The sequence below is a fragment of the Carya illinoinensis genome, chromosome 4 (genome assembly GCF_018687715.1).
Source record: "Carya illinoinensis cultivar Pawnee chromosome 4, C.illinoinensisPawnee_v1, whole genome shotgun sequence".
Taxonomy (NCBI): Eukaryota; Viridiplantae; Streptophyta; class Magnoliopsida; order Fagales; family Juglandaceae; genus Carya; species Carya illinoinensis.
In genome coordinates, this window is record NC_056755.1 from 12,722,501 (window position 1) to 12,734,480 (window position 11,980).

Here is an 11,980-nt window from a genome sequence, read left to right on the forward strand (position 1 = left end):
ATCGTAGTTTTATAATAAAGTGATAAAAAGAGTATCGTCCTCAGAGATTGGTACCTTACTTTTGTCAAATACCAAAATTATACTAATCTTGATTTTATCTAGAGGAATCACTAAGATTTTTGTAGTTGCAAATTAAACTAAGATCAACTCAAAGAGAAATATGTAAAGGAAATAAAACTGACGTTCGAAGATCAAATTAATGGGAAAGAAAACTTCTAGGAAATCTATTTCACCTAATTCTACACTATACTTTTCTCATCTAGCTAATTTAATTTAATTCTTTTTATTCATTAGCAAATCTCTAATTCATCAAACAGCCTCTTTCGATAGTTAATTGGAAATTATTCTTGTTCATCAATTCACAAAAGAATATGCAAATTAATAACGCAACAAAGCAATAAGACCAATGATTTAATTACTACATAGGTTCATACAAGTCTTTCGATCTCTATACTTTCCTATGCTGAAATATTCAAGATCTACCCTATGATTCCCTCTTTCGATAGCAAATCACAAGATTAAAAATCATCTAATCAATGGCCAGTTAATTAAAAGTAATAAACTTAGAATAAATTAGAAAAATAAAGAGAGAATTGCCTTAAATTAGCATAGACAATCAAGCATAGTTTGGAACTAGGTTACATCGTTTTCCTAGAATAAATAAAATTTAGCTCATGCTAGAAATGAAATTCAACATAAACGAATTCATTATAATTGTTCTGAGAATATTGGAAGAAAATAAACACTGAAAAATACTCCTCACAGCCGCAACTCGTCTTCAAAAACTCAAGGAATTGATTCAATGCTTTTCTCCCCTCTGTGCTCGTATATGATTCCAAAACAAATGATTTTAATCCTTCTAGCTGTGTTTTTCTGTCTCTCAAAATGTTCTCCAGTCAAAAGGGTACGGCCATAGAGTGAAAAATCACTTTTATATGGTGCGACGGCAGAAGACCCTAGATCTGTCAAAATACGATGTTTGCTCGAGCAAGGTGTCGAGCGCACATCGAGCGTTCGACTCTGCCTGATTTCACTCGAGTGTCCTATCGAGCGCACATCGAGTGTTCGACTCTGCCTGATTTTGCTCGAGCGGCCAATGTCTCTGCTTGAGCGATCTTTATTTTCCTGCAACCCGCTCGAGTGATCTTATAAAATCTACAATACGAAATTTTGCAAATCATCAACAATCGTGCCCTACATTCCAGTCAATAGCTCCTCTCGTGTGTCGCTGATTCTCTCTAGCCAATGGTCATCCATTTCTTCATGCCCGTACGTGCCTTACATGCACCATCGCATAGCCTGCCCCTGGCATGCTTTGCCTCTCCATCTTCTATGCCAAAGCACTTCCGCTGCCCACGTCCCACTTCAAGCAATGCTCTTTCTTTTTGTGTTGAGTTTTTCTTCTATTCCAAAATTGCCTTACACATATGAGAGTAAATGTTTATTATTTTAAGGGTACATACGGTGTCACATGGCACTTGGTGCTACTAGCTACAATTTCCTATATGTTTATGTGCAAAATATTGTCAGCAATTAATTTTAGCTCCAGTGCTTAAAATGTGATGTATAATTAAGTGCTCAACTCTTTTTTAATAAAATAAATCACTTACTTAAGCCACTTAATTATACATTTCTAACACTTTATCAACATCCACCTCCTTAACACATCCAATAAATGCTCCAATCTAGTTCCCCACCTCACGAGTCATACATGCTAATTGAACCTAGAACACTTCAAAATCGAAGCTCATCTTCTATAAGGGCGTGAACCCATCGAATGGTTTTAGAATCAATAGTTGGTTATCAAAGAGCCACGGCTTCCCCTCCAGCACTCTCCCTCTATCCCTCTGGTTCTTGAACATCACCACAAATAGATTTGATATGATATCATGAAAGGTAAAAGTTCATTTCAACTTCTAGATCTTACTCATAGTAGCTCTAATAATCTCCTTATTCATCTTTCAATCAGATGACAACTTTCTCACTAAACTTCTTTCTCATTCTATCGCCATATTTTCCATGTGCTCGCATCTAGTTCAATTACCAAATTCTCTTCTTCAATGAGTTTTAGATGTACCACCTCTCCTCGTGATCCTCCATCACTTATGCCATCACTCTTCTAGATAAGACTCTCCCTCCCTCAATCTACAAGAAAGTCGAGATTGTCCCTCCACCCTAACTTCCTCCTCTAAGCAAGCTGAAAGGAGACTCGTAAGGATTAAGGCTGTGTTTGCCAACCACCGCACCTTAATCATTTGTTTTAGTTTTTTTTTCTAAATTAAAGTTTATCAAATTAGATTTTCTCTTTTCTTTTCCCTCTTTTCACGAAAAAAATAAATAAAATTTTTCAATCAATTCTTACACATTTTTCTTGGAGCTCACAACTTTCACCGCAACCCATAAGATTCCGTCTTCAAATATTTTTCCAACCAGATCATAAAACCTCTCAACCCTTTTTCTCATCGATCTCCTTCATCCGTTCATCATTTTCAAAGGCACAGCGACAGAATGGCGAGTGCGTATGGCGATGCGAACCAGAAGATAGACTATGTGTTCAAGGTGGTGCTGATAGGAGACTCGGCGGTGGGGAAGTCTCAAATTCTGGCCCGGTTCGCTCGCAACGAGTTTAGCCTCGAGTCTAAGGCCACCATCGGGGTCGAGTTCCAGACTCGCACCCTCGTTATACAGCACAAGAGCGTCAAGGCCCAGATCTGGGACACGGCCGGCCAAGAACGGTGTTCAACTCTCTCTCTCTCTCTCTCTCTCTCTCTCTCTAGAAACTTTCGTTTTCAACTTTTCTAGCTTCCTAGAATTCTGATTTAGTTCAGCGATAGTGTTCGCTTGAGATCGATCTTGCTTTTGAGGTTTGGTTCTTGAGTTAACTAATTTGTGCATGTTCTATTTTGATAATACTGGTCTGTGTATGAAATACAATTCCAATAATCACTTCTATTTCCACGTCGAGTTTTATGAATCTTTATTATGAAGTGCGAAAGGCGGAACCCAATACATAGGAAGTTGGAAAAAAATTTGTTACTCATGTTGGGTGCTTAATTTTCCGATCAGGATCAAGATCGTTGCATATTTTTTGTACCTATAAGAAAATAAGATGTTCGTAGTTGAGAAATTGGTGTTTAGAGAAGTGGGTTGTCCTTCGATTACCTAATTGGGGGTGTATTATGATTTATCATATCTGATTTATCTTGTTGAGTGCAAAAACCAGTCCCCTACCAGTCCCCTCTACTAAGGCTACATTTTATATTTGGAAGTGGGGGTGTTTAGTTGATTACTTTTTTCAATTTCAATATTCCTTTCTGAGGGACACAATGCATGCAAATGCCCAAGGCATGTTCAACATTTGTGCAGATATATTATTTGAAGAGTTCTTTATATTTCCTGTATGAACAACGGCTGTTTATAGTGTGTGTGAATCCTTGCTACACCATTCTCTGGTACATGCCTCCCATGTCTTTTGGTATGGTTTAAGGATGTATTTTTTTTTCGATAAGAATGTAATAGCAACACAATTGTCGGAGAAATTGGATCGTTAGTAGAATTCCAGATTGCTCTGCATTGTACTCTTCAGTTCAATAAGTGGGGCCCCTTTGCAAACTTCGTTGCGGTACTTTTATTGCGAGTAGGCTTTGCATGGATCATGATTGAATCCTCTGTTAAGTTATTTTGAATAAACAGTGCCTTAATTCAACTGATGATAATCTGATCATTTCTTTTGGTGGATTGAGCAGCTACAGAGCGGTTACAAGTGCATATTACAGGGGAGCTGTTGGAGCAATGCTGGTTTACGACATAGCCAAACGCCAGACATTTGATCACATACCTCGTTGGCTGGAAGAGCTGCGTAGCCATGCGGACAAGAACATTGTCATCATTCTGATAGGGAACAAAAGTGATCTTGAGCATCAACGTGCAGTCCCCACAGAGGATGCCAAAGAATTTGCTCAAAATGAAGGTCTGTTTTTCTTGGAGACCTCAGCGCTGGAAGCAACTAATGTTGAATCTGCCTTCTTAACTGTGTTGACCGAGATCTTCAACATTGTGAACAAGAAAAGCCTAGTTGCAGATGAAAATCGAAGTAATGGGAACCCTACATCCCTTGCTGGTAAGAAGATCATTATCCCAGGTCCTGCACAAGAGATCCCAACTAAGAGCAGTACGTGCTGTAGATTATTGTGATTTGATGGAATTGAGGCTTCAAAATATGGGAATCTTCTTCGAATGCTCATCGCAGCAATTTTTTTTAGGGGATTCTGGTGTATTTCTCTTGTATATTTTGCAATGCTTTCGTGCGCTTGCACAGGCAGCTGATTACTTGCATGTTGTGAAATGGGAGAAAGAACTAAAGATGAAGCCTAGTTGCAGATTGCTTGTTACCCATTTGTTGTCTGAGAAAGGTGCTGGGGATGGGAAGTACCTGTTCATGGAGGCCAGAGGGTTAGTGCTAACATATGGCAGCTATTTACCCCATTGCCATTTGTACTGTTTATTTAGTTTCCATAGGGAGTGGCTCCAAAATTACATTGACAGTTTGATACTAGGCATCATAGTGAATAATATAGAAAGCTACTTTCGTACTCTTTCACGATAATTCCATCCAAAGTAATGTCATTCATTGTCTCTTTCATCATATTTTTTACGTGGCATCAAATGATTGAACAAATATTAGTTATTTTCTATTTATTTACTAATAATTTGATGCCATGTCAAGAAACAATAAATAGTTCCTTTTTTTTTTTTAATTTTTGACTTTGGTGTATTACTTTTGTTAGCATAACATAAAATATTCTCATTCATCTTTAACTGTTTCTTTAGCTGTAAAGTTATTCTTCTTGGACTTTCAACATCTAGTCAGAGAGTATTGGGACAAAGATCAACTCGAATTCTGTTATGGACCAGGTCGTAGATTATATCCCAAATGCGGGATTTATGAAGTTCTTCAAGTTTCCAAATTCCAAGCCATCTCAATAAGAGGTCACGTATAATGTTTTGTGCTGTAAAACTATGACAAACATCCGCGAATATGGTATGTAGAATTATTTCTAAACTGATAATTTTCAGTAACAAACTTGTAATTACTTGTTCTAGGGAATTGCGTTTGCATGATATGGCAAGGAAAATCAGAGTCCACAATGAAAAAGAATCAGTTTATCTGAACTAGCACAATAAAGAACTTTACCATAATGATCATGATAATATACAATATTAGATTACACAATTATAATATAATACAGAAAGAATAATAAATTAAATAATTTCAACTCTCAGATGCAAGTTTGCTAGTTTCTATGTCAACATACTATTTCTCTCCCTGCACCAAAGAGCCATTTCCAGCCTCCATGTGAATTAAGAGAGCCTTTCAAGTAGTTCTTGGCAGTCAGTTGCAGTGACCATTACAGATAAACTGCCTCTACCCTTCCAGCATCCAATGGCTATTGCTGACTCATCCACTTGGGTAGAATCCAATGAAGCTTTGGGACCTAAAGGAAAAAAAGCTACTGATCATTTTGACAACCTGGTAATGTAAACCTTAGCTCAAAACAATAACACAACAGCCTAGCATTAGGTTTGATCCCTTCTGTCCAAACATGGCATCAACAAAATTAGCAAATTTAATAGCTTTCTATTGCAGAAGATGCTTGAAGTCCACTAGGGCTGAGTATAGGATCTGTTTTGTACTGTAGGGGAGTCAGTGGTAATCCTTCAGAAGATACCCGGAAAGCATATGGTGTGGATCTACCTTCTCTGGATGATTGTCGTTCCTATTTTTTGTTGGAGAAAAGAGAAGAGGTTGATTCCAACCACTCAGAAATAGCAGCTATCAGGTTATCTTGTGTAATCAACTAGAATTAACCAGAAGTGCAGAAAGACTATTGCAAAAGATATGATGATATTTGGCAATTTGTAATTGCAAAAGAAAACCGTTCAATATTTAGCAGAAAAATATGAATGTTGCACCATGTCGTGGGACTGAATTCTCATTTGTTCTGATCTTCCCATAAACCCCCTCCAATCTTGGTGAAAGCAAATTTGATCATGGCTCAACTTCTGGGAGAAACTAACAGCAGGATACCCAACTTGATTCTTGTTTTTGGGACTATAATGGAATGCTTTTGAAACAAACATCGAACATTAGTGTGTTAATCATATATGACAACTTGACCTATAAATTGTAGCTGACATGCTAAGCACCCATCCAATGAGATAATATTGCTCATTACCTTCATAAATTACCAAATCAGATGAACTTGAGGCAATTTTTTTCCTTTTTAAGTAATGTAATATAAATAAAGAGCATCAAGGGTTGCAAACAGGAAGTATAGGAAGGAACATTATTTAGATAGAGATAAAAAAGCAATTCAAAAAATCTGAAACGGTCAAAAAAAGAAAAGTATCATGAGACGCCATCCATATAAAAATGAAGTTGAGGATCTTTGTCAGCTCTACCACTGAAGCTTCCTTATCTCCAAAAGTAATTGCATTCAATTTCTGCCTCTCCAAATACACTACGTTGCAAATAAAGGAGCCAACCTCCATACCAATTAAACATTATCATGCCCCTGCTGCCCTCCCCAGTTCATAAGCAACTCTCTCACCCTTCTAGGCATACATAAAATAATCAACACCAAACCCTTGAATAGCAAACACCTTGAGTCTCTTGCTACTCCACAATGAAAAGGAAGATGATGGATAGACCACCCTTCTTCTTAGAACATACAACACCAGTTCATCACCAAATCACTGCAATATGATCAATGGAGTCCCCACCATTTGAGCTTCGGTTGCCACCCAAATTGTTCAGAAAATAAGCCTTTGTAAAATTGTATTATATGCTCCCTTAGTTCTTTAGAATCAGAAACCATGGACCCACTTATGACTTAAGAATCCACCGAATTGTTTCTGCATGTGAGTTTGTACTCAGCCAAAAGATTTAGTGTTTGTATCCCCTTTTCTCCACAGCAAGCCCTCGACTTCTGCCACCCGCTCACTTCTTCAAGCAGAATGAAATTTTCCTACTACTTAAATAACTTCATTTTTTAACCTTTCATCCTCCGTTAAAGATCTTTCTTATGCAATAACCTCCCATAAGATCTTTCTTTGTTCTTCCTATATCACAAGACACCTCCTCATGCCATTTCTTAAAATCCAACTTCAATGATTTTAGTTTACATTCCAAAACATGACTAGGAGTTGCTTGGAATGTGTATGATGACCAACGTATTTTCTTGCTCCACAAAGCCTTCATATTTTCAAATTTAAAACTTCTCCTCCCTGCACCCAATACACTACAATCCAAAACCAAAGTGAAATTATCCAAAGGATTCTAGTGAGTCTCTTCTATGAGGCACATCAGGAAAACATTGCTCCCATGCTGGAGAAGATACAAACCTATCAATACAACATCATGACTGCAAATCACAATTGGTTGACCAAGTAAGATCCCTTCCCCCAACAAGTAATGAAACATTAAGGCTATGCACGACAATTTTCTATAGAGGCAATCATCATCATCATCATAATGAATAATAATAATCATCATCATCAAAATGATAATAATAATCATAATAATGATCATCATCATCATCACCACCACCACCACCACCACCACCATCATATTAATAGTAATAGTAATAGTAATAATAATAGAAAAAGACAAGTGAGAAACATTATATGGACACATAACTTGGAACAGGAACTTAAGATATAGGACATTGCTTAGTGATAACAATGACACATTGAAATATTTACAAACATCTTCAGGCCGATGGACGTTATCTTAAGTTGCTGCCCTACAGAGAAATTCAGTTCAAGGACATCCTTAACTGACTTTGAAATACAGTATATTCTCTTCACATGGTTAGTATTGTCATTTCATGTCACCAGGTGGCCATTTGGGGAAAAGGATCCATCAATACCATAGAATGTCTTTATGCTATTTGAAAAATCAGTGGTTCAGATCCCAAATATACTTAAGAGGGGGTGATAGGTGTTTTCTGAATTTGTTGAAATATTTAAATCAAGCAATCAATGAGTCATATATCACAAGAAATAATCAACACATCATTTTGGTAATAAAGTAGAAACTCATTTGAAGAACAACTTCAAAATCTAAAACCACTCCGAATGTTAGTCACCACCTAAAATCTACTATAGAGATTGAGTTTGTTACAACCAATTTAGAAACACTTATAACACCTTGAAGTAATTCAATCTGGCTTGTAACACCATGAATATCTCACTCTATCTCTGCACCTGGCAGCTCTAGACCACCGGCCTTTCTATAGTTTCACTACGAGCACCAACTCAATCTTTGCACCCAGGTAGTTACGGAAATCCTTCCGGCCAAATAATACGTCCACGCCAATGGACTCAGCAACACTCAAACACAAGCTCAATATGATGGAGGTATGTTTATCAAGAGAGAATCAATTTTCAATGCACAATGGATCTCCTGAGGGTTTTCCCTTAAGAATACAATAAATACAGCAGCTTTGGGCTCTCTCTACACCCTAGAAGTCATGCATACTGTTCTATATATACTTAGGTTTTGAGTAGGCCACTTAAAGAGTCCAAACCCTAGTGAAAAATTGATTCTCGGGATTCTCGTTTAAATAAACTTTCTGTTTGATTTTTCGGTTGTGACATTGTCAAGCTCTTTTGACCCCGTAAACGTTGGCATTCGAAGATCCTTGTGAAACATGTATTTGTAGATAATTGAGTTAGCTTTCTAACAACACCAATATCATCTCAATCCGATAAGGAAATCAAATTTATGATTGATTTACTCAGGCTAGGTCGATCTCATCAGGTCTTGCAAATTTGCAATATTTGCACTTTTTTTTCCAATTGTGACCTAAACTCTACTCAACATATTTACAACTCAATTGGACTAAGTTTTGTTATAAGAACGTGACAATATATTATTTTTACACTAACACTATTGATGATGGATTCTTCTTTGAAGAAAACAACAGATTCAACCCCCTTCCACTTGCCTTGAAATTTTAATCTGTAACTTTCTTTAGCCTGTAGCTTTCTTCGGCTCAATTTCCCTATGACCAAGCAGTTGGGTTTCCTCTAAACTATGAGCTTCACTTCTACAATGATGGATCCATGTACACCATTTCATACCAAGGCCACATCTCTCGAGCATGTAATGCAAGAATCTCCAATTGACATGATCATAGACTTTTTCCATTTCTAGCTTGCAGAAAAGTCTCAACTCTCCCAACTTGAGTCTACCATCCAAGCATTTGTTGGCAATAAACACCAAGTCAAGGATTTGCCAACCTTTGACAAAGACATTTTGGGGCTTCATTATTAACTTCTCCATCACCTTAGTCAATCGATTTGCCAATACTTTGGAGAGAATCTTGTATATGCCGCTCACCAAGCTAATGAGATGATAATCTTTTATCTCTACAATGCCAGGCTTTTTTGGAATGAGTGCAATAAAAGGGGCATTAAGTTTCAACCAGTGTTCCAGGCATAACAGACATCACTTTATATCTGAACTTTGTGTGTGAGAGACATCATGCAACGGAATCGTAATGGAAGACCCAAAATTGTTTTAAAGTTCCTATTCAAGGGAAGAGTAAGTAATGTAAGGGCGATAAAGATTCCTTTCAGTTTATACAAAAATAATATAGCAATAGACTAGGCCCCAGCAATTTTTTACACAACCAAACAACTTGACACAAAATGATGATACAGAAAACCTCGATCAGAAATTAAGAGAACAAAATCAGATTACCAATAGCAAAAACTCTTTTTTTTTTTTTAGAGAGAGAGAGACCCAGAATGGAAGATTCATGCAGAATATAACAAATAACTAACCTTCCACTTCTTGAGACCTAGCCTGTGAACAAGTTGGGGAAGCTCACAAAAGACATCAAAAAGTTCAAGAGACCCTCCACGCTTCCACAAATTCTGCAAAGAACCATGATAATCCAAAGTGATTAGAAGAGTATAAACCTTCAGGTCGGTGAGTGAAAGAAAAGTTGCCACAACTATGAGTGCATAAACAATAGAAGAGATGGAATCCACCCTATGAGAAATATGAATATCATCTACCCTAAAGACTCGAGAAGGCAACAACATGATAAGATCAAATACCAATACACTCAGCTGATTCTTTTTTTCTTAAGGTCAAATACCAATACATTCGGCTGAATTTCTTATCATATTGCTTAATGTGCAAAGTGGAAAAGGCACATATTGCTTAATGTCAGAAGTTCTGCGTTGAGTAATCTCTATACATTGAATATACTTCTTATCATGAAAAGAGATAAAATCAAGTCGGTCACTACTGAATTTATTGCAGAACCTAAGTTTGGAAGGAACTAATTCCTGCTAAAATGTAACATATACCGATAGCAAAGACAGACAAGAAAGACAAAGCGCACTTAAATTATAGATTTTATAGTCATAATAGGCTTGAAGTGAGTAAATACACTAGGACTAGATTCTGGCATGAGTTTATTGTGCGGGACAATACCCTCAATAGAGGCAGGAGCTCACTGTCATATAACATATATTTTATTATATATTTCCTTTAAATGTGGTTTGGGGGATGGAGGAGGGGGGTATTTTAACCTGAATTTCAACTCTTTTAAAGGCTTAGGTGGATGTCGGCTGCTTACATGCATTTCCGCCTACTTGTTTTCGACTACTTAGCAACCATTCTCTACAGTTCTTATGTTATAGTAGAAAACAGGCCTATAAGAGCACAATTAAACGTATACAGAAATTCCAACTTCTCTGTTTTCTGATAAAAATCACTTCAAGTTAATATAATATCAAAAGACACCAATTTTAACATTACCTTGAGTTGATTCTAAAAGCAGCAGCAATGGTTTCCGAAGAACTTATATAAATATATATATATATATATATATATACACACATATATGTAAGTAATGGTTTCCGAAGAACTTCCATGAAGGAGTCCCACTCCTCAGGGGACAGTATCCCTTGTTCCTACCATCCCCCAAACGAAGGGAAAAAGGCAAACATTCATATTCCCCCAAATATGATAGTAACATGTCTCCCGGAAACCCATTTGATATTTGTCAAATATCAAATGGAAAATAAAGTCATGTACACAGAGAGAGAGAGAGAGAGAGAGAGAGAGAGAGAGAGAGAGAGAGAGCTAATAAATGATATCACGCCCAGAACCCGTTTTGAATAAATGAATAACACCGACAAAGTAAAGAGATGATACCCTATAGTATTCATCAAATGCGGGGTTTTGGGTGGCGAAGGGCTGCCAGGCTATACGAATTTTCATCTTCATTGTTGTTGTTTGGGTTATTGCTGTTGTCGGAGGACGGGTCTGAATTGTGGCGCTTCCAAACGTTCTCTCTACTCTCCATGAAATGCCTTCTCTGCGTATGAGCTCTTCCTTTACCAGTTTACCTCCCATTTTGCACACCGTGAGTTGCTGCCCGGGTTTTGGTCCGGGTTCATTTTGGGAGAATCCTTTTTTTTTTTGGACAAAGGCAATATCTTCATTAATTAAGGTTGCGTTTGGACCTTAAGTTGAGTTAAGTTAATCTAAATTCTTTATGAATAGTAATAAATTAAGATGATTAAGTGAGTTTTAAAAAAATACGATTATAAGCAAATCTGCACACTAATACGTATATCTATCTAACGTGATTGGTATTTTAATGAAAATTGCGTCAATTTGAATTTTGAATATGAATGCTACAATATTAATATGTAGATCAGCACGTGAATTTGCTTGTACATATCAAAATTTGTGACTTTTATAAGACCTACTTAAAATGTGTTTTAAAATATATTTAAATGTTAGGATGAATTTAAATATATTTATAAAAAATTGTAAAATTATTAAAATTTATCACTATTCATTAACCGTATTTGTCTCCCATGCGCCAAACTTGCAGGGACATTTTTGAAAAAAAAAAAAAGTTATTTATGCAGGAATTGGGCAAAAGAA

General features: G+C 36.7%; 2 protein-coding genes across 2 annotated transcripts; one reads left to right on the forward strand and one right to left on the reverse strand.

Moving 5' to 3' along the window:
* Positions 1-2,133: 2,133 nt before the first annotated feature.
* Positions 2,134-4,606, forward strand: LOC122307344 (ras-related protein Rab11D-like). The gene is made up of 2 exons (XM_043120186.1): positions 2,134-2,735; positions 3,747-4,606. Exons 1-2 carry the CDS (start codon positions 2,509-2,511, stop codon positions 4,192-4,194), a joined length of 675 nt encoding a protein of 224 aa, XP_042976120.1. The 5' UTR covers positions 2,134-2,508; the 3' UTR covers positions 4,195-4,606.
* An 895-nt stretch (positions 4,607-5,501) lies between these two features.
* LOC122307345 lies at positions 5,502-11,518 on the reverse strand. The gene is made up of 3 exons (XM_043120187.1): positions 11,240-11,518; positions 9,853-9,945; positions 5,502-7,404 (listed from the first exon to the last, which is right to left on the reverse strand). Exons 1-3 carry the CDS (start codon positions 11,438-11,440, stop codon positions 7,366-7,368), a joined length of 333 nt encoding a protein of 110 aa, XP_042976121.1. The 5' UTR covers positions 11,441-11,518; the 3' UTR covers positions 5,502-7,365.
* Between the last annotated feature and the right edge of the window lie 462 nt (positions 11,519-11,980).

Bases quoted from the DNA above. Each gene is read 5' to 3' on its own strand.
- LOC122307344 (XM_043120186.1), top strand. From the start codon at position 2,509: ATGGCGAGTGCGTATGGCGATGCGAACCAGAAGATAGACTATGTGTTC. The intron at 2,736-3,746 runs GTGTTCAACTCT...TGGATTGAGCAG, and splicing joins GACACGGCCGGCCAAGAACG to CTACAGAGCGGTTACAAGTG.
- LOC122307345 (XM_043120187.1), bottom strand. From the start codon at position 11,440: ATGGGAGGTAAACTGGTAAAGGAAGAGCTCATACGCAGAGAAGGCATT. The intron at 9,946-11,239 runs GTATCATCTCTT...GGTTCTTTGCAG, and splicing joins CATTTGATGAATACTATAGG to AATTTGTGGAAGCGTGGAGG. The intron at 7,405-9,852 runs GTTAGTTATTTG...TTGTATTGATAG, and splicing joins TAGGTCTCAAGAAGTGGAAG to GTTTGTATCTTCTCCAGCAT.